At 48.6% G+C, this 26893-nt stretch overlaps 1 protein-coding gene across 2 annotated transcripts in view; it reads right to left on the bottom strand.

Annotated features, from left to right (window-relative positions):
- FAXDC2 (fatty acid hydroxylase domain containing 2) overlaps positions 1 to 26893 on the bottom strand; it is a 335302-nt gene that overhangs the window by 158319 nt on the left and 150090 nt on the right. For both annotated transcript variants that reach the window (XM_086931249.1, XM_086931248.1), the window contains exon 2: positions 25554 to 25601. In XM_086931249.1, the coding sequence (XP_086787375.1) occupies positions 25554 to 25601 (48 nt within the window). The remainder of the gene's footprint in view (positions 1 to 25553; positions 25602 to 26893) is intronic.

Here is a 26893-nt window from a genome sequence, read left to right as displayed (position 1 = left end):
AGCAGTGGCACACTGGATGGCACAGAACTACCTCCAATGCAACGTGACCAAAACTGAGGTGATGTTGTTTGGGGGGGCAACTCTAACGTGGTCCCCAGACTGGTGGCCCTTGGAGTTGGGACCTGTCCCAAGCCCGAAACAAACAGTTAAAAATCTTGGTATTCGGCTGGATCAGGCACTCCTACTTAAAGAACATACTACTCAAGTCACAGGTGCATATTTTCGTGTGGTTGGGCTGCTTCGACGCGTCTTTCCATTTCTGCCAGACAACCATAGGAAAACGCTTGTTCAGACCTTAATAATAAGTAGGATGGACTACTGTAATGGCCTATACATATCGGCCAATGAGGAACAACTGAAAAAATTACAAGTAGTCCAAAACACTGCAGCAAGGCTAGATCTCAATGCCCCCCAGAACTCCCTCCCGTCCCCTTCTTCACCAACTCCACTGGTTACCAGTACAGCAGCGTGTTAAATTTAAGATATGTTGTACGATACATAAATGCCTGTTTGGTACTGGTCCCAGATACTTAAAGGAAACATTTGTTCCATATACCCCCGGACGTACTTTGCGCTCCAGTAGCCACCAATTGCTCCAGGTCCCTAGGGTCAGAAGAGCCAGACAGGGTGGTCGAGCCCTTTCTTACAAAGGACCTGTCTTCTGGAACTCCCTACCCCCTGTGCCGAACCAAATCACCAGCCTTGAATCCTTCAGAAAAAACCTAAAAACATATCTCTTCACCCTGCCTTAGGTAAAAATTTCCCTTATATTACAGCCATAAAAACCCTGATAGAGACTAACCAGTGGAAGCACAAGCGCAGAGATATCCCTTCAGGAATTGAATCAGGCGCTCTATAAGGCAATAAATAAATAAATAAATAAGTTGTTAGGTTAATTAGTCCATCTGGAAATCATGTTTTGAATTGTCCAAACATTTGGCTCAGTTTGAAGAATCTGCATGAAACTTCCCAATATGGAAGTTGTTGGCCAATAACAAGAAGATCACAGGCTAAAGCGCTATCCAAACCTGGCCGCTGTGTAATTCAAGATTTAACTCTTTTTTTTGTTTTGTGAAAATCCATGCAGAAATGTTCAAAATATACCCCCCTAAAACAGATGCGATAATGTATACATGTATGACAGCGCTATGTTCCTAATTATGAAGAGATCACTGGGGCAGCTCCTTCGTGGTCTGCACCTGGAGATGGAACAGCAGGACAGCTGATATCTGCCACGCCCTCTTTGGGCGGGTTGAGGGTAAAGAATTCATGACCTACCCTCAGTTCCTTCCATGTCTCACATAAGAGTAAGGGGTTAGTGGGGACAAATGCAGTCCGTATTTTGGGCATGGCGGGTGTGCATCAATACATTTCACATATTTCAAAAGTGTTTGAGGCGATGTGGAACAAATATTCCCTCGTCCTGAGGCAAGGCAGGGAGAGTAATTTATCCCCCTTTCCCAAGGGCAGGGGGTAGTTCTTTCCTTTGCTAACGTTTACCTGAGCAGAAGGCTGTTTATTTTTTTTACCTCTAAAAATGTTCACAACCATTGAAAGAGATTTTAAAAGTCATGCCGGACTGGCCATAGCGGGCATCAGGCGTTTCCCGGTGACCGGTGGGGACCGGTTTTGCAGCGCTTCTGCAAAATCGGCCTTCACTAACAGGGCAGCAGCAGTGTTCCCGCCAGCCACCCCCCTCCCACCGGAAAGTTCGGACATATTTGCCAGGGCTGGTTTGCGATCCCAGTTGGGCCCTATGACAACTCTGCCATTTAAAACAGTGTGGGGCATAACATTCCTCAAGCTCCCCAGCTTTGCACCAGAGCTTGGATGTATTTCATTTTCCTACCACTTTACTGCCTAAGGGCAGGGATAGTGTGAGCATTTCCCCTCATACCATACTTTTGGGTGTGGGGGTGATATTTCTCCAGTCCAGCTCAAGTCAGGGGTAAAAGGGGCAATGTAATTTTTTTTGGAACATCCTCTCTCCTTGCCCAAGGATGGGGCGGATGACAACAAGTTACTTACCTGTAACTTTAGTTCCCCAGTATTAGTAACTTTCATAGATTTCCATGGCTTGTATCATTCCCCGTCGTCGGAATGGGAGCCTCTGTAAATAAAAAATACCATAGCAGTAGGTACAAAAGAGAAAGAAAGGCCTAGGCCTCATCTAATTTTGTAGCATATCCACCTCTTTTTGTAAAAGAGACCAAAAACTTGCAACAACCAATCAGATTAACCTCACCGCATAGAACCTCAGAGCCTCAAATTTTCGTAGGCGTTTTGTAGCAGTAACCACATCTGCTGAAGGCTGAGCTTCCCAGGGGAGGAGGGTGGGTGCATGGGAATCTATGAAAGTTACCAATACTGGGGAACCAAAGTTACAGGTAAGTAACTTGTTTTCTTGCCCCAGTATTGGAACTTTCATAGATTTCCATAGCTTGTATCAGAATAGCTAGCAGTAAGCAATAATAAAGCACATTTTGTGATATAAGCATCAAAATACATTAGTATCCATACTGTCATAAGAAGCAAAAGCCATTGAAACAGTAGTTAGTAAACATTATCAGATACAAAATGTGCCATCGTAGGAAGGAGGGATAGAAGGGAAAGCTCACCGCTTATTGGAAAAGATTCCTCAGGACTGCTTGTCCAACTGCTGCTTCCTCTCTTGTGGAAGAGTCCAAGCAGTAATGCTTTGTGAACGTGTGGGCCCTGCTCCATGTAGCTGCCCTACAAATGTCTTTGATAGGAACTCCAGCAAAGAGAGCCGTAGAGGATGAGACTGATCTACTAGAGTGAGCTTGTACATGTCTTTCTAGCGGCTTACCCGCCGCTTGGTGGCAATAATGAATTGCACTGGAAATCCAACGTGAGATGCCTTGTTTTGATTTCCTGAAACTTCTTGTCCAATCCAGATAACATTTTAGACATCTCTGGACATCCATGGAATGCAGAGACCTTTCTGCTGGAGACGTAGGTTGAGGGAAAAAATATTTCAAAACCACAGGTTCATTTAAATGGAAATCCTAAGGGACATTTGGAATGAATTTTGGATTTGTTTTTAGGATTAAAGTGTCTTTTTTGAACTGTAAAAAAGTTCCATAATGGTAAGATCTTGCAGTTCCCCAACCCTTCTAGCCAACGTCAAGGCTAAAAGGAGAGCCACTTTCCATGATAGAAACGTAAGATCTGCTCTGTGAATAGGCTCAAATGGAGGTTTCATGAGATGAGCCAGAACCGGATTGAGCTGCCAGATTGGAGGCGGAGGCCGAACTGGAGGGAAAGACCTTTCAGGAATTGTTTGACAATCCTCGCGGATCAGAGAGAAGGACCTGAAGCTGTCCGCCTGAACCTAGAGATAGCAGCCAGGTGTACCTTGATGGAGGAATGTGCCAGGCCTGACTTAGCCAGGGAAAGAATGTAAGGCAATATTTGGTGAGGAGCAGAAGAGAACGGATGGAGATTCTGTTTGTGGCACCATAGGCAGAAACGTTTCCATTTTGCGCGATAGGTTTTATTTGTACTAGGTGCACGGGCTTGAGATAATATTTCTTTACACTCCTGAGGGATATTCAAACTGTGAAATTCCCGGTGCTCAGGAGCTACACTGTCAATTGTAGAGAGCTCAGGTCTGGATGCAACACTTGGCCGTGGGACATTGTCAATTGAGATGGAATGGGCCGTAGGTGAATTGGCTGATCCTGCTATGTTATAACAATTTATAGTGCGCACTACTACCCGAAGGTGTCTAGGCGCTCGCGGTCTCCAAGAGAACTGAGAAGAAGAACTAGTATCTGAAAAGCCAAGTTTTAAGCGACTTCCTGAACTTAAACAGGGATGGGGATTACCTAAGAGGGAGTGGAAGGGCATTCCACTCTTTAATAGTATTATAGCTGAAACTCCTTCCTCCTGAGAGAGCAGGAGAAGCTCTGTGAACCAGAATTGGCGGGGCTACGCTGGCGCGATCAAAATCATTCTGCAGGGTTCAGTCTTAAGTTTCCTGATTAGCCTTGGAATCAGGGGAATTGGAGGAAAGGCGAAACAAATGCAACTGACCAGGCTATCGAAAGAGCATTCCCCAATGAGCTGCGATGGTGATCCCTACTTGCATAGAACATGGCATTTTCTGTTGTCTGGGGTTGCGAATAGGTCTATTGAAGGAGTGCCCCAACATGTGAAGACTTCGTTGAGAGTGTCTTGATCCAGTTCCCACTCATGACAGACTGATTTCAGACGACTCAGGGTATCAGCTGTTGTGTTGAGTGTACCTGGGAGATGTTCTGCTGAGAGGGAAACTTGGTTGAGAATTTTCCATTCCCATATCTCTTGGGCCTCCCTTGAAAGAACTCGAGATCTTGTTCCGCTTTAGTTGTTCACATACTGCATGGCTGTTGTGTTGTCCGTACGAACAAGCACTGTGGAATTCTGAATTCTCTGAAGGAAAGCTTGCAAAGCTAAATGAATTGCCTTGAGCTCCAGAAGATTGATATGGAAAGTACGCTGCTCGGGCGTCCAATGACCTCTCACTGTAGGTCTTGTAACACAGCTCCCCAGCCTTCCAGCGAGGCATCAGTGGTCAGAACCAAGGGAGATGGAGCAATCTTGAAAGTGAGACCCTTTGAGATATTGTCTTTGTCCGTCCACCAATCGTCCGCCTTCCTCATGAGAGGTGTGACCATTATCTTGTCATCGAATGAGCCTTCCGCCTGGGGCCATTGCCTGTCTAGCTGCTCCTGCAACCGGCGCATGCATAGTCTGCAATGCAGAATTAAGGGTATGCAGGATGAAATCTATCCTAGGAGCGATTTGTACAGATGGACTGATAGAGATCGTCTCCTTTGCAATTGACGAGCCGAGAGAATGAGCTTCCTTTGTCTTTCCTTCAATGGGAAAGCCTTGCAGCATCTTGTATCCAGAATGGAACCTAGGAATTTGGCCGACCTGGATGGGAGAAGGACCGACTTGTTCCTGTTGAGTTGTAGACCCAGATGCTCGAAAAGTTGAATGCAACTTGTGACTGCTCTTGTCGTTGCTTGAGAAGATGGAGCTTTTATCAACCAATATTCTAGATATGGAAAAACTTCTAGAGATTGTCTTCTGAGAAACGCTGCCATCTGGGCTAAAACCTTCGTGAAAATCCGAGTAGCGGATCTGAGCCCGAAAGGCAGGACTTTGAATTGAAAATGGCTCTTGGCTAATGTGAAGCGTAAAAATCGCCTGTGAGCTGGGTGGATCGCTACGTGAAAATATGCGACCTCCAGATCCAGAGTAGCCATGTAATCTCCTGGATTGAGAAGGCGCAAAATATTGTGAAGGGATACTATCTGGAAAGATATCTTTATGCGATAGGTGTTGAGCTCCCTCAGGTCTAAAATTTGGCACCATTTCTTCTCCGTCTTGCGAACCAGGAAAAACCTGGAATAGAACCCTTCTCCTCTTTGAGATAGAGGAACAGACTCTATTGCTCCCTTGATAAGCAGTTGGTGGGCTTCGAGACGTAGAAGCTGTAGATGTTTTGATTCGGTGGCGCGAGGGGCTCATGAAGGTGGGAGTTGTTGAAATTCCAACGTGTGGCCCAACTGAATGATATTGAGGACCCACCAATCTGATGTTATGATCTTCCAGATGCGCAGACAGTGTGAAATCCTGCCCCCACTGATGTTACCAGGGGTGGAGGAACAGCAGACAGAGCCGAGAGGCCGCTATTGACGTTTAGAAGAATCTCTCCCTTGACGCCCCTGTCGACCTTTTGCAGGTTGGCGAGAGAAAGATGCCGACTGGCCCTGGCGTTGAGAGTATGGAGGCTTGTAAGACTGCGAGGATTGCGAATAGGAGGAGTAGCGTTGTTGGTATCCTCATCTGTAATTTGAAAAACCTACACCTTTTGCCCCTCGGAAAGGTACCTTGCAATACTGTAATGTGCCTTAGGACCTAGCTGTTTCCTTGTCCTTCTTATTGTCCTGTAAGGCGTCATCTATATGCTTACCAAAAAGCATGTCACCATCAAATGGCAAATTCAAAATATTATTCTGTACCTCAGGGCGAAACCAGGTAGCCCAAAGCCAACCTTGCCTCCTGAGGACAGCCGAGCCTGCCAAGGTGCGAAAAGCAGTTGTAGCAATGTCCATGGCACAATCAATAATCTCTGAGGAAGATCGCTCCCCTCTTCCAAGATTTTCTTTGCATACGCTTTGGAAGTATCCGGTAGCTGATCAACTAAAGAAGACAAATCGCACCACATTTGGGGATAATTTTTTTTTTTTTAAAGACCTTTATTACACACTCTTATAGAAAACACAGCAAAAGGCCTACAACCCCGGGGGCCGGCCGCGACATCTGTAGTTGCTTGTCAAGACTTGTATATTAAAACACAGCCCTTTAGCCGACAACCCTGGAACCCGGCGGCGCAACAATATGAAGCGCGTTAGTTAGCGATCGGTTCATGATTCAGGAGAAGTAATAGGCCTAACATTTTTATTTTTTTTATTGTTAAAAGAACTTATAATTACGTGCAAGATAACAAACATTCAGGTTGGTGGTCGCCATGGCCTTGGCGACAGACAATTTAGATATGTACATGTATAGAGACGGATAAAAGGAGAAAACTCTAAAAACTCTAAGAGGTCTGCAGGGCAGCCACTATTCAATACCTTGTGTGCACAGCAATGAGAAAAAAAAAAAAGGAGAAAACTTGATAAACTGGGGATCGGAATCAAATAAACAAAACCCAAACGGGTGGAAAGGAGCACAGATAAGGGGGGGGGGGGCGTGTGTGATGCGGTGTTGGTGTCGGAAATCATCTGGTACGGTACGGGCGACGTGAGGTTGGGGGGGAGGGGCAGCAGCACAGCAGCGGTTCGTGACCGGGAGTGGCACAGTGGGGGGGCGCGTGTGCAGAGGGGGAGAGTGGGAGTCGGGGTAGCGCATACTCGGGGAGGGGTCTAGACAATACCTTCCTGCAGGCACACCTGTTGAAAAGCATTCAGAGTATTGTCCCACTCCTGGGTAATGGGATACATGCGGAGCCCCGCAGTTTCCTCCCTGTGTAAGGCTACACTTTCCGCACGCGCCCAGTTGTCAAAGGAAGCGCGCCAGTGTGGAGCTTTGGGAGGTTCGCTGTTTTTCCAGAGCTTGGTGATGAGCCGTTTCAGCGTTATGAGACCTAGATCCCGAAACCTAGCCAGGACTTTCGTTTGCTTTGTGCGCTTGTAGAGGCCCAGTAAGCAGGCCTCTGTGTGCGGCAGGCTGCCCCCCGTTCTCGCCGCCAAGGTGGTCGACACTGCCCGCCAATAGTCATGGAGAAAGGGGCACGACCATAGCATATGTAGGAAGTCCGCGTCAACCAGTGTGCACCTGGGGCATGCTGTCGTGGTGAGGTCAAAGTAGCAGTTTAGTTTGTCTGGGAATAAATACGCGTAGTGGATAATGTAATATTGAATGACTTTGAAGCGGGAGTTGCGTGGAACGTTGAGTGCTCCCGCCAGTACCATCGCCCATTCCTTATCAGTCCAGTCACGGTCTCTATTGCCGGCCCACTTGTCTCACAAGCGCTGGGAGGAAACCTGTGTATGTATGTTTAGGGCCTGTGCTAGCCAGTACACTATATGGGAGCCATTCCCCATCACATGTTGATATTGTATCAGCAGGTGTGTCGGTGGTTCATCCGCTAGAGCCCCCCAGGCCTGTGTTAGTAAACGAACAATCTTTGCATGCGTCAGGAATTGGCCGACAGGGAGTTCCGTGTTTGCCGTTAGGGTCTCAAACGGCAGCAAGGCGCCTTCTGAGAATAGGTCTCCCAAGCTCTCCAGGTCGGCTAGCGTCCAGCTGTGTAATGCCGTTTCTGTGAGCACGCCACCGTCCCAGGGGGTCCCCAGTAATGGTAGGTTTGGTGCATACGGTTGGGTGGAGCTCGTAAGTTTCAGACTCCTCACAAAGCACTTCTGTGCCACCGCGAGGTGCAGTTGCTTGGGGCAGCTGGACTTGGCCAGTGGGTGAAACAGTGCATGAATTTGCGCCGTTGTCAGAATGGAAGTGTCCGTGGCGGTGTCTCCCAGATTTTTCCCACTCAGCCAATAGGTTACCCACTGCAGTTGTGCCGCGATGTAATAAAGCTCCTGGTTAGGTACAGCAAGCCCTCCGTTTTCCGTCGAGGCATAAAGCGTCCACAGTGCCACCCTGGGTCACCCAGTATTCCATATTAATCGTCTGGTTAGGGTTTCCAGTTCACGGAATATCCGGGTCGGTACATAGACTGGCAGGTTGGCGTAAAAATAGAGCAATTTGGGCAATACTACCATTTCATTCAACGTTATTCGGCTCGGGATATTAAGCGGGCGAGAGTTCCAGAAGGCAACCTGGGGCTGAATGGACGAGATCGCTCTAATGAGATTGCCCTCCAGCAAGTCAGTGGGGTCCCGGTAAATATATATACCCAGATAGCGGAAATTGGTTGGGTGCCAGGTAAGCCGTTCGCCTAATACCACTATATCACCTTCCGGCATGTCCGCAGCAAAAGGGTATACTCCCGACTTCGCCCAATTGACTCGGAGCCCCGACATTTCCCTGAACATGCGGAATATGCCAGCGATCACCTGCGGGAAGCATGTCAGATCTCTGATGTAGAGCAATAGGTCGTCCGCGTAGAGGGATACTGCGTGGATCCCATCGGCCAGGGGGATGCTCCAGTCCTCGACGGAGGAGTGGAGTCGTGCTGCCAAGGTTTCCATCATTAGGGCGAAAATTAGGGGGGAAAGGGGGCACCCTTGTCTGGTGCCTCTACGCACCCTTATCGGATCCGAGAAGAGCTGGCCCGTGCCAACACGCACTACAGGCTCTTGATATAGGAGCTCCACCATCTGGAGGAAGGCATCGCCCAGGTCAAATTTCTCCAGTACAAGCATCAGATAGGGCCATTCCATGGAGTCGAACGCCTTCTCCAGGTCAAGTATCAGGCACCCTGAATGGAGCCATCGGGGGGTGGCTAGACTCTGAATTCGGAAAAGGTGTCTAATGTTGTAGGACGTGCTACGTGTTGGGACAAAGCCGTTTTGGTCGGTATGCACCAAATCAGGCACCAGGGGCAGTAGTCGTTGGGCCAATGCGGATGCTAGGATTTTGTAGTCCGTGTTAAGGAGGGCCAGGGGCCTGTACGAGCTCATGCTGAGTGCGTCTCTGCCTGGTTTCAGGAGAGATATTAAATTTGCCTCATTTAACGTAGCGGGGAGAGCCGAGTCTGCGACAGCCGCCCTAAACATAAGTAGTAGCTCAGGGATCAGGATGACTGAATAGGTCTTATAAAACTCTGTGGGCAGCCCTTCGGGTCCCGGGGACTTGCCGTTGTTAAGAGAGAATATAACAGTTCCGAGCTCCTCTGACGTGAGTGGCGCTCCCAATTCCTCGTGTTGCGCATTGGTGACCACTGGGAGGGGCAATGCCGATAGATAGGCCGAAATATCAGCCGCTGAGGTCCGCAGGCGAGAGCGGTAAAGGCTCTCATAATGCGCCGTGAAGGCCCCATGGATGGCCTTCTGTGTGCACACCACGGTGTCCTGAGCGTCGCGGATAGACGTCACCCGCGCGGTGCGGTCGTCTCGTCTGATCAGCCACAACAGTAGTTTGCCAGGTTTATCCCCAAGCTGATGTGTGCGTGCCGAATGCGTGGCGAAATTCAGGTTTTTCAGCCTTTCAAGCAAGTGTGTGTGGCGTTCTCGGGTGGCCACCAGAGCCCCATCGTCCTCCTCAGCCGCTTCGTGTTCTCCGACCAATAAGTCAGATTCAGCCCGTGTCAGTTCCCCTTCGAGCTGCTTCCGCATTCCTGCCTGCATGCCTAGACAGTGGCCCCTCGTGACAACCTTAAACGCATCCCATTCCAACTGTGGAGCGGAGGCAGTGTCGTTATTTTCATCAAAGTATTGCAACAAGCGGACCGAGAGTGCCTTCCTATATGTGGCATCTAGTAGCACGTCCGGCTGGAGTCTCCAGGTGGGCACCGGTGGACGGGGACGCACACTTGGCGATCATATCGTCCCAAAATTGCCAGTGCATTGGAGGCTCTAACCAGGAGGCTGGACATAGAAGATAATCTCTTGCTCACGTTGTCAAGACGCCTGCCTTCTCTATCCGGCGGCGAGGCAAGAGGAGTCGATGGGTTCTTTGACTTTCTCTGAGCCGCCTGGGAGATTACGGAGTCCGGCCTTGGTTGGCCAACCAGGCAGGCAGGACTACCATCAGGAGCCTTATTTTTTTTCAGCCGCGGTAGAACAGGGATAACAGTAGCTGGAGACTGCATAACCTTCATACCTTCACTCCATATATGCTCTATGATGGGAATAGAGCGAATGGATTTCCTATAAGGTCTTTAAAATCATAGAGAAAGCAGTCCAGTTGAACAACCGGAACGGGAAGACCAAATCTTTTCGAAGCACTCTCCATAAGATTATGGAAACCTCAGATGTCTGCTGGAGGAGAATCCACAGGATCCGGTACAGGTGAAGTGGGATCTGGTATAATATAGTCGTCCCATTCTCTACCCAGGTTTGGGACCTCTCTTACATTCCGTCCATCCTCTGAGGAATCATCATCTTCATCATCCTCAGTCGCCTGCCCAGTGGCGATATTCTGTCATTCCTCCAAAGGTTCCGGCTCTGGTGGTTGAACCGTAGAAGTCGAAGGAAAAGGCGGTGGTGGAGTTGGTGGTTGCATGGATTCAGAGGTTTGGGATGGAAATCTCCTCCTATAATCCATCAACATGACCTGTAACTCACTTATTAGGGAAGAAGGCATAGAAACCATACCCTGATGAGACTGTTCTTGAGGCCTCTCCCGAGGAGGGGGTTGCCACTGTTCCTCATAATAGTCATCAAAATCGAAGTCGTCGACGACATCGTCGTCATCGATGGAATTTTTATTTTATTTATTTATTTTATATGCTTGTAAAGCGCCAGAATAGACCCCCGAAGGGGTATCTCCGCGCTGTGGCTGCAAATGGGGTAAGGTATAATAGTGTGTCCAATGGTGGAGAAAAACGGTTAGTTACTGGGGAACAGGTAAGTTTTGAGGTTTTTCCGAAACATCATATGGCTGGTGAGAGACCTTAGTTCCGGCGGCAATGAGTTCCAGAGTGTTGGTCCGGTATAAGCCAGCGCACGGCCACCCTGCCTGGTCTTCTTAACTCTAGGTACCTTCAGTAGTTGTTGGTTACTGGAGCGCAAAGAGCGTCCGGTCGTCGTCATCGATGGAATCGTCGTCGGAGAAAAGACCATCGTCGACGGTGGAGAAATCATCAACGGCATAGTCGACGAGCTCGTCGTCAGTATCATGGTAGCCGTCGTTGTCTTCGTCATCGTCCACACCACCGTAGGCGCCATCTTTGTCAAGGTAATTACTATCGTTGACGATACTGAGACCGGACCTTGCGTTGTTGACAAAGTTGTCGTCGAAGCTGTAGTCGTTGAAAGCCTCGACGACGGGACCGTCGATGGAGCTATAATCGACGCCTGATGCACTTTAGAAACCGTTGTCGACGTACCTGATAAGTCGTCATCGACAAACGGGTTTCTTCTCTGACTTTCCTTCCTTAGGTAAAGATGCTGGCTTTCGTCTTCTCAGATGGTGGAGAGACAACAGAAGGCACTTGAGACACCTTCTGTGTAGAAATTACCTCAGTCACAAGTCCCTCCTTCTCCTTTGTACCTTGGTGAGGAGATTTTCCGGGACTGGGCCTATGAGTCCTATCAGAGCTCTTTTGAGAGGCCTTCACAGGAAGTTCAGTTGAGGTTGAAGGGGAAGACCTACCCCTCTTTTCTTTTTTAAACTCTTTTTATTGACATATTCAAAAGATAATGCACCAGGCGACATACATACTTTCACATTAATCGGATATACATTTCCGTTTTACAAAATGAATTTCACAGAATAACATTTAGGGATCAAAGAGACTCCAACGCTACTGCCACTTCTCTAACCTCTGGAGGAGTACAAATATCCCCTCTATATCCATTCCAAGCACCCCAGACCTTCCCCCATTTCCTGGGGCAGCCCGCCCAACGTACACCGGCCTCTCCCTGAATATGAACCAGTTCAAATCCTCCATCCACTTCCCGATCTGTGGCACCTGACTGGCTCCCCACAGCTGAGCGATTTTCCGTTTAGCAATCATGCACACCAGGGTCACCCACAGCTTCCCATATGAGTTCATGTCTGTGGGTTCCCATACATTTAGGACACATCTTCTGGTCTCTAGCGCCAATTCCACCCCCATAACCTCACAGATCTTATCGTGGATTTTGGCCCAATAGTCCTGTATTTCTGGGAAGTGTCCCTGCACCCCCTCCGACACTCCCCACTATCCGCCAGTCCCATCCACGCCAGCCGAGGTCCCATGGTGTAAGATCTGTGAAGGATCTTCCAATGGACCAGTCTGAGTCTCATTTGGACGGCTACTACTTTCGGGGAGGAGACTGCCTCCCTCCAATCTTCATCATCCAATACTAAGCCATCTGCGCCCCACTGCTCCCTGATGGCTGCTAATGGATCCCCCATATGATTAATTAATTTTTTATATATCAATGAAATGTTTTTTTTCTGGGAGGTGTCCATCTAGTACCCGGTCCTCCAAAGGGGAGGCCTCCGGGGGCGTGGTGCCTCTGGGAATATTTGTCAGTAGGTCATGCCTGACCTGAAGGTATCGGTAATGCTCGCTCTCCTGCAGATTATATTTTTCTTGTAGAGCGTTGAATGTAAGGATCTCATCTTTCCCCAGACGTCCCTAATCTGCGAGATCCCAATGAGGTCCCACTTGTCAAATCCCTTTGTTTTCCACAGGCTACCTACTCTCTCTGAATTCCACAATGGGGTCGCAAGAGTTAATCTCCCGTCCCACTTAAGGTTTCGGGTGGCTGCATACTTCACTTGTACTGCATGCGCCGGTGGCTCGACAAGGTGAAACTGGCCATTCCTAGCGTATAGAGCTCTTGTAATATCCCCCCCCCCGGAATCTGACCGCGATCCATCGCATAACCGGGATCTAATGAAGACCCAAAGACAGTGTGGTTTATCGTCGCTAGTTGAGATGCCCAGTAGTATTTCCGGAGGTCCGGCAAACCAATCCCCCGTCATACCAGGGAAGAGTGAGCTTGGAAAAAGCAATACGGGGCCTGACCTCCCAGAGAAGCTCTCTTTGGAGGGACTCTACTTCCTTGAAATATGTGGAAGGTACCGGATCCATTGAATTCTGAAGCGCATAAAGGAAGGGGGGAAGGGCCATCATTTTAAACAGCACCGCCCTACCCAGAAGGGAGAGCGGCAATGATCTCCATCTCGCCACATCTCTGCGGAACCTAGCCATTGGGGGCCCCAGATTGTTCTCGTATCTCAATTTCGGGTTCACGGTAACATATATACCCAGGTATCGAAACCCCACTGGCTCAATTTTCAGTGGGCATGAACCCCACGGAACGACCGGGGGATCTCCACTGAGGACAAAAAGCACCGACTTTGCCCAGTTAACGGCGAAGCCAGAGTACTCTCCGAATATTGCCAGGACGTCCAGAAAGCTAATCAAAGATTCCCTGGGAGTAGTGAGATATAGCAGAATGTCATCTGTGAACAGCGAGGTCTTGTCTTCCCACTCGGGCGTCCAACGCAGCCCTCTAATCAATCGGTCCCAACGGACCCACGCCGCCAGCGGCTCAAGTGCCAGAGCAAATATTAGCGGGGACCGAGGGCACCTCTGTCGTGTGCCCCTGCCCAGAGCGAAGTCAGCGATTTGTGGTTGTTCACCACTACTCTAGCAAGGGGATCCGTATACAGGAGACGGACCCAACCTATAAACTTGTGGCCGATACCCACCTTCTCCAAAACTGCAAATAAATAGGGCCACTCGACCCTATCATGCCATGGTCGCATCTAACGATAACAAGGCCGCCGGTTCGTGTATCTTTGGTGCGCCTCCCAATATTCCATGCAGCCTCCGTAGATTTAAAGCTGTATTTTGGCGCGGCATAAAACCCGACTGATCCGGGTTGATCAGAGAGGTGATGACCTTGGCAAGCCTGGTCGTCTGCAATTTTGCCAGCACCTTGGGTTCAGCATTTAATAGCGAGATCGGCCGGTAGGAGGAGCATAGTGTCTTGGGCTTCCCTTCTTTGTGAATGGCTATAATGTTTGCCACTCGTTGATCATATGGGAGCTGGCCCCTCTCCTTGCTCTCAACAAACATGGCACGGATAAAAGGCGCTAACTTATTTGCTTTGAGTTTATACAGTTCTATGGGTATTCTGTTCGGGCCTGAGGCCTTCCCGGAATGGACCCCTCTAATAGCCTGCCCCACTTCGTCGTTAGTGAGGGGGAGTCCAGGTATTTCCTGTCCTCTTCCGACAGTACGGGCATTTGGATGTCGTGTATCATAGCTTCATTTTCGGCCTCTGTATAGTTACCTGCAGACTTATACACTAATCTATAATAAGCAGCGAACTCTTCTACTATCACTTGTGGATCTGTCACCCTACTCGACTCTCCTATCTGCAACTCTGGCACCAACCTTGATGCCAACTCCCCTTTCTCCAACCACACGATTAGTTTCCCTGCTTTATCGCCGAGTTCGTATATCCTACTCTGGGTGTTTGCATGTTGCACTTTATCCCAGTCTCTAGCCTGGCTCCTATATTCATCTTGAAGGAGTCTCAAACTGTGCATTCCCTCGGGGGTGGCATCTCTTGACACCTCCTCCTCCATATTTGTCAATTCTACCTCTATCCTGTCCACCTCTGCCCGGCTCTTCCTCCTCCTCCCAGAGAATAATGATAAGACTTCCCCTCTGATAACCGTCTTGTATGCCTCCCACAGAGACTGTGCCGATTCCACTGTTCCCACATTTTCTTGGAAATAGCTCTCTGTGACTTGTACCACCTCCTTCTTGGTGTCTGGGTCCCTCAGGTGCCATGCATTAATGGGGGCAGTCTTCCCCACATCTCTCTGTCCCACCTCCAACCTAAGCCAGATTGGAGAGTGATCGGAGATCCCTCTGCCCAAATGGCACACCTCACGGATCCATGCTGCCAGCGACGCTGGTATTAGGATATAGTCTATTCTTGGAGTGGTGCGCAGCTGCGGCGTGGGTGTAATGCACTTCATCTGGGTTCCTCAACCTCCACCCATCCGTTAGCCCAGTTGTTTCTACGAAATCTGGAAATCACCTCTGGGATGGCCTCAGAATTCGGGCTAAGTGCCTATCCACTTCACCATCCATCACGGCGTTAAAGTCCCCACCCAAAATCAGTATACCCACAGGAAGAGTTAAAAAAATCGCGCACAGATGTCGAAAGGTGTCTGTCTGCAGACTCGTGGAACATACACAGACAAAAAAGTGACAACTCTCCCCTCCCACAGCCCCGAGATGCCAACGTATCTGCCTCGTTTATCAGCCCAAGTGGCCTGGATAGTCAGTGGAAAGGAGTTTCTCACCAGGATGCCCGCCCCCCTGGACCCTGTGGTGAATAAGGCATGTGCCACCAACTTATAGCCTCCCCTGTGTAGTGCCATACAACGATTGCCAACCAGATGCGTCTCTTGTAGCAACACCACATCTGGGGAGTGTCTCCTGATCAATTGACTCACCATCCACCATTTTATCTTGTCCCCAAGGCCATTCACATTCCAACAGAGTGTGGATATCCCAATCCCTGTCTACCAGAAGACATTATAATGGTATATCCTGTCTAAGTCACCTGATGCAGTAAAAAAAGAAAAACAGATCGCAAATATTTCTGTACTTAATTGAAAATTAGATACAAAACTCCCCTCAACTCTCAACCCCCCTCCCCCCACCCTGCACCCCTGCATGTAGCTTATGCTCATACACAACTAGCTGTGTGCCTGTCACCCCCAACCTACTCTACAGCTAACTAAAGGTAGAAAATAGAGGAGGGCCTACCCCCCTCTTCCCCTGTCCCACCATCGCTATCCCTGCATATATCAATCCACCAAGATATCTTTCCGAACTCAACAAGTCAGGGGATCGATTACATACCCGCCCCACCCCCCGTTCATAACTTTCTACACTTTAAGCCCATTCAGTCACCATTTTACGCTATTTTATTGTTCATCCGCCTCTCCTCGGTCTTGGCTCGCCGTTTCTGTCCTGTGCGTACCATCCAAACAATCCGCCACCACCTCAGGATTGTCGAAAAACCAGGCCTTCCCGTTGAGTTCCACCTGAAGGCGGGCCGGAAACATCATGGCGTATTTTATTCCCTTGTCTCTCAATTTCTTCTTCACCGACAAGAAGCCCTGACGCTGCTTTTGTACCATTTGAGTAAAATCCGGGAAGAAAGAGAGAGTCACATTTTCAAATCTCAACGGGGGCCCAGCTCGAGCCGCCTGTAGAACCCTTGCGATCATAGGACGGGGGGGCGCCCCCGGTCTGGGTACTTCCCTCCGGGACTCTGTGTGCACGTTAAACCGTGAAGAAATTACTTAGACCTTTAGGTTTGAGGTGGTTAAGAACAATATTTTCCACAAACAGGTCCGGTGTTTGGCATTCTGACTTCTCGGGCACCCCCAGAATACGAAAGTTGTTATGCCGTACCCTACCTTCATAATCATCCAGCTTGCGATCTGTGAGGACTTTTGAGGCCTTAAGATCTCGCACCTCTTGTTGCAATAGGTTCACATCGTCTATTAAGCTGGCTGTCTTGAGTTCCAGTGTCTTTACCTTCTCACTTGCCTTTGTGAGGTCCGCTCTTATCAGCCCCACCTCAATTGTAATGGTGTTGAGTTTGTTGTCTACGGCCTCCATCTTCTGGCCCAGGGATGCTTGAACTCCGTTGATGGCCGCCATAAGATCCGTCAAGGTTGGCTCAGCTTGGGCAAGAGTGACCTCTCCCCCTCCACAGGGGGCCCTCTTCGATTCCACCGGGGACCCCTTAGGGTGAGTGTAGCTATCCAGTTTGTTGGATTGAATGGTTTTGGACCCCTTGGAGGACCGAAGCAGGGACTTATCAAGGTCCGTTTTCGTCGCCATCTTGCCTCCTTAGCCCACACGTCTCCTCTCCACACCTGCAGTCAAAGTCTCAGATCCTCTACCCGCCCCCGATGTTCAACGACGGGCCACCTCCAATCTCGCCCCCCCATCCCCCCGAGCCTCCACCAGGACGCATCTGGCCGCCCGGTCCGTGGCGCGCCCCACAAATTGCAAAGCTCCGGGGGGGGGGGGGGGGTTGTCCAGCAGTCCAGGAAGTTCCACGTCGTCTCCAAAGTCTCCCAGAAAGTCGCAGTATCTGGCCGACTCCGACACAGTCGATTCACACCACTGCGCCGGTCCACCGCTCCACTGAGCAAATTCCATGGCAGGCTCCACTCCCAGGATCTCTTCTATATTGTGGCCGGTCTTACAGAAGTTCTCCTTGGTGTCTCCTTACCACTCTTGAGAGTATATCCCTCTACTCACTGCACAGCTCTCCCCAGTCGCACCTGCTGTCTCCCTGGTGCCTCTCAGATAATGTGCGCTTCGAAGGCACCCCCGGCGACCAGTTGCATCATCTGGCTACGCAAGACGGTCTAATGGGTTCTCCCCCAGGTCCGCCCCGGCAAGGTTCTCCTCTTCATGGCCTTTGACGCGGCTTCCAGCACCTGCGGACCCCCTCAGGGCGACACATCCACCACTTCTCCCCAGGGCAGCGCCTCTCCCGGAATCCTCAGGGCCGCGCTGTCGTGGCGATCAATGCCCGCGCCCCTCAAGCTTTTCTCCAGCTCTCCCCCAGACTCAGGTTGAGCTCGCCATTTGTCCCGGGGGTGTTTCGTTCAGTTTACCGGTCGGACCGGTGCAGCTTGTCCGGAGCCCAAACCTGGTAATCCCTGGGGCGGCTATGTTCCTCTGCGACCCCCACACGCTGAATCTGTGGTCGGGCAGGCGCGTCCTCTAGCGCCCGTGCCCCTCCATCTCAGCTCCACTTCTGTGCATATGCTGTGGGGCTTGCCAATTGCCCCGTGGAGATCGCTCCCTTTGTCCGGACCGGACCGGCCCCTCCCGGTCCTCGGCCCCCGTTGTTGACACACTGTCGGTCGGCTACGCCACCACTCGAGGCCCCTGCTTCCGCGCCGGACCAGGCCCCAATCTTTCCGTCGGCGTAACTCCGCCACCGGACCTCGGGGGCGACTCGGGCCAACACCTATGGGCGTCGCTTCTGCTCCCAATTACGGGAGTGGGGCTCAGGCCCAGGATGGACGTCAGGATATCGTGGCGGGGAAGGGAGGTCAGCGGAGCTGATTCCCTACACGGCCATCTTGGTCCTCGGCTAGGCTCCTCCCGTCTACCCCTCTTTTTAGATCTCCTTGATAAAGAAGCTGAGGAGGAATCCTCGCTGTCACTAGAAATCACCTCCTTTCGTGACTTCATCTTCTGTAGCCAGGTCAAAAGTCTTCCTTCCCTGTCTCTCAGTGTCTTGGTGGAGAAGGTTCTACACATTTTACAATCAGTGGCTTTGTGGTCCGGGTACAAGCAATAAATACAATCCTTATGCTTGTCCTCCACATAAAGCCTCTTCTTAGAACAGGTACAACAGGCCATAAACAAAGCCTTCTTTTCTTTATCTGACATCTTGAAGAAAAAAATAGATTAAATCCAAAGTTGAAGAGAAAAACTGACCAGACCTCAGAGGAGACTCCCTTAGCACAACGTGCAGTAGAAAATCTGAGGCTCTGAGGTTCTCTCAGGAGGGTTCTATGGGGTGAGACTAATCTGATTGGTTGTTGCAAGTTTTTGGTCTCTTTTACAAAAAGAGGTGGATATGCTACAAAATGAGATGAGGCCTAGGCCTTTCTTTCTCTTTTGAATCTACTGCTATGGTATTTTTTTATTTACCGAGGTTCCCATTCCGACGACGGGGAATGATACAAGCCATGGGAATCTACAAAAGTTCCAATACTGGGGCAACTTGCCACCTTCCCACTTGCCTTGGCCAAGGGTGAGGTGTGCATTTTTTTATACATGGCTGTGCCCCCCCACACACACCCCTTACCCAAGGACAGGGGCTGTATAGAGTCTTAGAACATCCCCTTAGAACAACCATCTACTGTCCCCTAGGGCGTGGCGTGGATTGTGCCCCCTTACTCCTACATGTGCCCAAGTATAAAGGGTTCATTTTCTTTTTGGGGGAGCTTTGAACTGCCCTGTTCCTCCTTAATGTCCCGCAGCATGTGGCAAGACACACAGAAGCGGGGAAGCTTAAAACTCTCCTAATCGCTTGGACAGCTGAGACCTTCCAAATTCTCTATGCCCTACATAATTTTTTGGGGTACGCTGGAGCTGGGGGCTTGTACTAGGCCAGTATTGTTCTGGCCTCGGCAGACTCCAGCTTGCCTTGTGAGGTATGCGCCGACCCCCAAAAGCAGTCTCCCACTCCCCTGCAGTGCTGTCAAACTTAGATGGAGAAAATGACCCCCCCCACCAACCAGGATGGCCGAGCAGCTGTGTCCTTTGGTCCATTCTTCCCCAGCCAGACCATCGAACTTAGGCTATCATGGGTGGGGGGATTCGGGAAAGCTGGGGTCCAGGTGTTGCACTGGCTGTGGGGCCATTCTCACCTCGACCCCCCCTTGGAGCCAGCCTTGCACACAAGGAAAGTCTGTTCACTGACCCCTCTTCTGCTGGCCATTACATAGGTGAGAAGTGTGGCACATCGGCCAGAGCGGCTGACTCTGGCGCGTGTGGCTCACAGTTCGATCGCCTGCGGCAGCTCAGCTTAGCATCATGCAACTCTGGGCAATAGCTCACTTAAATGCCTGATGGCCCCCAGCGCCTTTAAACTTTAATGGGTGATATGTTCAAGCTTTAGAAACATGGGTGATTATTATATTATTATCTCATTGAGGCCATGGTGGACGGTGGAGGGTAGGACTATGCATGGGCTCGCTGGCGGGCCAGGTGATTATTTTGCCATTTGACTTAGTTAATGTAACTGGTGCTCATGTATATCAAGTAGATCACTCCAGTGTCCTTGAGTCCTGTTCATGGTATATAAACCCACCCAAAAAATAATAACCATCTATTAGTTCATGTTTCAAGATTCAACAAAGACGGGAGCAGATAATCAAAGAGGAGTCTTTATATAAAAACTTCTGTATTCTTTTTAAACATGACTTTTCTTTCTTTGTTTAGTGTAACTAACAGTCTTGGATCATTAAGAGGGTTTATAACACATTTTAATGGGCTTTCGTCCTTCAGAGAAAAAAAAGCCCAGCTTTGATTGTTCTTCATTTTCGTACTAGCCAGGACATTAAAATACAACTCATGCTGGCAAACAAACAAACATCCATGGCGGAACCCTAACCAGATAAGGTGTCATACAGGCTGGAGACGGACCTGCATTAAAGGACGGCCCAAGACCCTGCTCATTTATACTAGTGTATCATTATTTAGTCACCATGCAGAAGTGGCAACTACTACAAAGTGTTACATTTTAGGGATACCTTGACTGTTTAAGCTTTTTTGACTTTCATTTGCAATATCACGAGATTTGACACACTCAGCATGTTTTGCTCCGCTTGTAGAGTCACTGTTTTTGCAGATCCATAAATAAGGTGGCAAAGTTAAAGACAAGGTTACAGAAGTATTAACGTGTTAATAAATATGCAATGGTATGATGAATATGTATGACATTGGGTAGACAATTACTAGGTCAAGCCCATTGCTGGCATCTAATGTCCCATGCAGACACATCAGTGAACAGTTTAAGGAGGTTTAAGGGTTCTTTTTTAATAACTTTGCTGTCATTGGACAAATCTGCATGAAATAGGGTGCTATAACCTCAGGCTTCGTGCCAATCCATCAAGGGGGCAAAGTTACAGAGGTGTGGGATTAATAGCTTTGACTTGGTACCTTATGACTAATGTAGACGTTGTTTGGCTTAGCAAGCTAACCAACTGTCAAATTTCATGCATATTTGGCAAACATCGCCAACATTACTACCAAATAAAAACATTTGCGACCACAACTCTTTAACACTGCTATTTCCATGATCTGTGCCAACAGGTTGCTGTGGTTAAAGGCCAGGGGCTGGGAGCAGACCTTGTTCCTAGTGGTTGCTGTGCATACCCAAAAACCTGTGCGGTTGGTGAGGTGGGACTGGCCTTGGACCCCTAGCCGTACATGTGGGCTGCTGCTGGTTTGAGTGGGTTTAATCACACTTCACGTGCCCTTCTGCTGCTTGGGACCCCAGAACAGGGTAGCTGCACCTGAAGGGCTATTGTCCCCCAGGCATGGCTTAATGACAGTCAAAGATTGTGCTGAGCTGGGAAAAATCAAATTATAATCACAACATAAAGTGGGAGCCTGACAGGAACAGTGTGTGGCATTCACAGCTTAGGCAAAGGTAAACAGCAGTTCTAACAAGCACTGGCGTTGCCAATAGGTCTCGCAGTAGGAAAGTTTGAGCTATTGGTTTTCTAAATGACATTTTATTTTTTTTGTGATTTACAATGCCCATACTTTTAACTTTTCGCATTAGGAAAGTTTGAGCGATTGGTATTGTAAATGACACTTTTTTAATTTATGTGTTGGTTTTGAAAATAGCAAAATTAATAGCTTTGTCAGTTACAATGTCAATAGTTTTAACTTTCGCAAATGTGACACCTATAGCATTTGTAATGCAATGTGTGTTGTATTTACGTGACTTAGATGTATTGATATTACAAATAACAATGGCTTTTAATTTTGTAAATAATTAATACTTAAATAAAAGTTATTGTAATATATAATGGCAATAGCTTAAACGTTTGTAAGCATGAAAGGAGAAAATGAAGGTGTGAGGACTGAGGGGGGGAGGGAGCAGGTGTGAGAGGGGGTCGCTGATGAAAAGAATTGAAGGGAGACCTGTGCAGATCACACCTGGAGCAGCAAGAGAGAGGCAAGGGGAGGGAGAAAACAGGCATGGAAGGGGGAAATGGAGGTGTGAGGACTGAGTGAGGGGCCGGGGAGAGAGGGGGGCCTGATTAAAAGAATTGAAGGGAGAAGACAAAACTGTAGGGGGGGGAGGGGAATAAAGTAGAAAGTGAGACGTTGTGATGAAGGAACATGGGGAAGAGGGCGTACACAAAAATAGAGAAGGATTGTGAAGTGAAAATAGATTAAAAGTCTGTGGGAGGACGGAGGACCGAGAGGAGGAAAGTAACTGAGAACAAAATGGGGGGAGGGCACGAGGGAAGGAGGATGGGTGTAAAGAAAAACACCGCCTGACGTGGAGAAATGGAAAAGTGGGGAAACAAAGGGAGCTGGACTGAGAGGAAGGGAGCGACCCGAGAAGGAAGGAAAGGAACGGAAAGTAAGGGAGCAGGAATGAATGCGAGGAGGTAAAGAGAGGTGAAAAGAAGACTAAAGGGGGGTCTGGGAAGGGCAGGACGAAGCGCGGTGTATGAGGGTCACTCCATGATTTATGCGCTTCCACTAACCATCGAAAACAGTGGGAACAGAAGGGGGAGGGTACAGCTACCCAACGGAAGCTACACACTGAATCAACACCGGAAGAACGAGGGGCTGAGCCTACCCTGCTGGGATTCAAATGTATCGGCTTCAGAAGACACCACCCAGAAACGAGAAGTAGGCAAAGGTGACTAAAGGGTGGGTGGGGGTGATGAGAAATGGGGGAGAGGGGGGCTGTGGGAGTGTGCAAGTGAAGGGCTGAAAGGGAGGACCCAGGAGGGAAAGAAAGAAGTGCTAAAGCGAGGAGAGTGAAGAAAGAGGAGCGGGGGCAAGGATTGAAAGAAAAATTGGCAGCTGAAGAGACTTGGGGGGTGGGGGCAGTTAGGGCGGGAGAAGAGGGCGGCTGAGGAGGAGTGCAGGAGAGGGCATGACGGGGGAAAGCCTGTATGGAAAGGCTGAGGGGAGCAGGCGCCGTAAGGCATGGGTAAAGTGGGCACCTGCCCAGGGCCTCCCACCTTTCAAAGGGCCCCCTCTGTATCGACTCTATTTCTGTTTGCAAAAGTCTGTTCTCTGAGTTAACGCAACACCCCTGTCAAATTGCCAGGTCCGTGCGGGATGTGTTAATCCAGCCCACGTGTGTTCTTTGTATTCTGGCATGTGTAGTCTTGATCAATCCATTATGAAACAAGACTACAAGTCCCAGAATTCAAATACAGAAACGTAGACTGGCGCAGCACATCATACAGGACAGAGCAGGGTAACGCGGCAGTTCTAGTGCATCCCTTTTGATAATGTACAACATTCTGTATTTCACTACAATTTAGCATTAACTCATCCCCATTTAACAAGTCTATGAGTGTCAGAATTGTTTGGGCCTTGGGTGTTATAATTGGGTCTCCTTACTGGAAAAAGATACGAATTTACTGTGATAATGTCACACAATAAAATAATAATAATTTGTGCCCATTGTTAACTCCTTTTTAGGTCTGTGCTCTAGATGGTGCGCATGCGCTGTCTCGAACCGAGACATGCGGTATTTACTCTGGTAGATTTCAAAACACCTCTCGCTTTTAATTGTTGTTTTTGTGTCTTAAACTTTTTTTATGGTCAAACTGCCAAATTGTCCTTCCTTTGTTTTTGTTTCCGCCCACGGTGACTTGCCCTTCGAAATGTTTTCTTTCTCCTATGTTCATTTATCTTGTTTTCGACGTTGACTTGCCACGAGATTTTTGGAAAGATGTGTTTTAAAGATGGTGAATCAACTGTACGTTTTACATGTTTTAAAGCAAATGTGATTCCTCTAACAATGCGTGCTTTGTTTAAAGTTTTCTCGTATGGTCCATGTTGTTATTCGTTTTTTTAGATTTCCACTTACAATCCACACAAATGAGGTCAGTGAAGGGAATTAGTGCCTGGACGACTGCAATCGTTTTAGAGCATGGACCGTACAGGAATACGTTAAACAAAGAACGCACCGTGTACAATGTGCCAGTGACCTTTCCCTTTCTGCCCACGTGCACCTTTAATGACGGCATGGGTGATAAACCGCGTGTGACCCGTAGCACCTTTTCATGGATTCACATTAGACAAAATCAAGTCACATACTGGAAAGTTCCGCTTTTCATTCTGTATAAACAGCTAAATCCAAGCATTACAACAAGACGGAGGGAAGGCAGAGAAGGGGAGGGGGAGGAGAAATGCGACACGATGTGAAGCAGCAGGGGCCTTTGAAGTGAAGCTAAGCTTCACTTCAAAGGTGTGGGAGGAGTGCTGCTACGGCCTGGGGGAAGCTGGCTGGGGAGGGGGAGGAGAAATGCAAGTAAGGCTGTGTTTGCGGGGAGAGAGAGGGGAGGTGCTGGAGCTGGGGAACAGAGTTTATGGCCCAAAAGCGCGTGCCTGTGGCCACGTGAACTCAAAGAAAACCGCAGCAAAAAGCCCTTGGTTTGACGAGGATTTTGAGCACTTGAATTCTCGCTCTGCTCAATGCGCTTGCGCGCATTGATAGGTCGCGAAACCTAAAAACTACCTTTTGTATGCCTTGGCGGGGGTTCTGCAGTCTCAGCAGGGGAGTGGAGGTCATAACCTCCGTCAACCTAGTAGAGGACCATCTGCCATGTTGCCATATTCGGGGACCCCCACCTGCCTGGTCGAATTTCTCATCGTATAACGGGAGCCGACACCACAGCGGCTCCCTTCACAACACTTACTTTAGTTGAGCGCGCCATGTTTAAAGTAGACCTGGGTGACATCGAAATCATGCCCGCGTAATTCGCATAATTGTGCGAAATTTGTGCTACTTTTGTTATGCAAGCTTCCCATAATTACGCCATTACTCTTCTTTAAGTAATTACGGTATCTCAAGTGGTGCATTTCAGAATGAGAGTGAACAGTGTGACCCTGTATTGTAAGGACGTGTATTTGTTCAGATGGGCCGTATCTCCAGGATGATGCTAAGATGTTGCCAGAGGAAGAAATATGAGAAACCTCAGTAATAAACTGCGCTATTAAACGCATGTTGTTATTAGAGCACATGACAGTTTATACATTCGCACGTGATGCGATTATCCAAAGATGAAAGTGAGTCTAGGAACACCTGACAGAACTTCACTGCTGCTGCACAGTCACTCGTTGATTCCTATCCTGCTCAAGGTTCTCCCACGCAGGGTTCCTGTTGAAAGCTTATAAAGCAAAACCGCACACGTTTGGAGGTGTGTTGGGTAAGGTTTCTAGTGTCAAATGTAGCATTTTGGTGACTTCAGGGAACGCAAAGGTGTCCAGTGTGAACTTGTGGGAGGGTAACCAGGGGTCTGGCATGAATCAGTGGAACGCGGTGCTGGTGGTTCCTACTCCTGGCTTTACTGAGCTTGAAATACAACCTCTTGAATGAATTCTATGCACTGAAGGTTAGCTTAGCATACGTGTCAGATAGATCGGCAAGCACTTCAAAGCGGTGGACTACTTTCTCTGCGCAATACAGGAGTAATTTTCACTCGGGAAACCTTGAATATATTGGGACGTCCACATAGGTCAAGGATAGAAGGGAACCAGAGAGCGATGCATGATTCTGTTCACTAAGCAGTAAATGTTCATCAAACAGGATGAAGGCCACCAATGTAACTGGAGGGCTGAGTTATACCTGTCTCTGCCGGGCAGCCGGCCGCACCACTGCAGCTTCTCCCGTCATCTGCAAAAAGAAAGAAGTGAAAAAAGGTTACTTATTGACTATGGCATTCATGTAATTACGCAGGGAGGGTCAAGCCTCTGTCTGTGTGGATTAATGTGATCCACGCAGACATTGTCATTTGTAATTTGTTCACTTGTAATGTTCTCCTCATGTATCAGTTTTGTTCCTATTGTGAAGCGCTCTGACACCTTCGGGTAGGTAAAGTCCGCACTATATAAAAATGCATAAATAAATCTCAGTCTCAGACTTCACGGCCATTCATTCGCACTGTTTGGCATCCTGCCAACTCAGTCACTGGCCTCCTTTTAGTCTGGGGGCCACTGGAAGACGGAGGAAATAATTCCCAGTTCCCATTAACTGCCGTTCTGCTCTCTGGAAGGCCCTTTACAGGCTGGAATCTATAGATGGCGGCACTCAAAGACAATATGTTGATATAATAACTCGAGAAGAGTTATTGATACAATCAGGTTTAGAATCACAGATCGATGTGCCTGTGCGCGCAGCGCACCAAATAGGGGTAGCTTGGTGTTGCATTTGCCACCCTTGTGTTTCTGTGTGCAACTCCCGTGGACTACTTTCGAACTAATGTAATTTAACCATATATGACTATCTATGCTTGCTGGTTTTAGTAGCTGACTTTTGCAGCTGAATCAGTCACTGCTGCTAACATCGCGCAGCTTCGAGATTTAAAGGTCATTCACATCGAAAGTACAATGCCCCAATTCATCGAGGTCTAAGGCCGAGTGATGCAATAGGAGGCCACTGGAGTTTAAAAGGAATGTAAAGTAATTTCTGCAGTGCCTAGAAATTTGGTGAGTTGAAGACACTTGGCCACGAGTTAGAGATGATCCCATGGCGATGAACAGGTGTGCAATGTTTGCTGGGCATAACTTTATCACTAGGAATTCTGAATCTCTAATCCTAAAATACATTAACCCAAACAGTGAGTATCATTTCCCAGTTTGTTAACTTAAAATACTGGGGAAGTTACTGTGTTTTCTGACTGTTGAGAGTTCCCATCAAGTACCTCAGTGGTACTTTTTTTTATTTTTGTTGAGCACTGTTGAGCTTTTAAAAGCAATTTGAAATGTGTGCCTGTGTACACAGCCTTAACCCTCCAATTGGCTTTGGAAGTTAAATGTGGACAGTGCTTAGGCTGTGTGAAAATTAACACATTTTTTAGAAGGGAATGACCAAGGTAAGGATAACATTCCTTTCATTCCAAATGCCATTTTGCAGGTTAATGTGTACAAAACAAAGCTATTCATTTATTTCCCACCACCGTTTTAACT

The sequence above is a fragment of the Lissotriton vulgaris genome, chromosome 7 (assembly GCF_964263255.1).
Source record: "Lissotriton vulgaris chromosome 7, aLisVul1.2, whole genome shotgun sequence".
NCBI classification, from domain to species: Eukaryota; Metazoa; Chordata; class Amphibia; order Caudata; family Salamandridae; genus Lissotriton; species Lissotriton vulgaris.
This window is presented reverse-complemented; position numbering and strand designations above follow the sequence as displayed.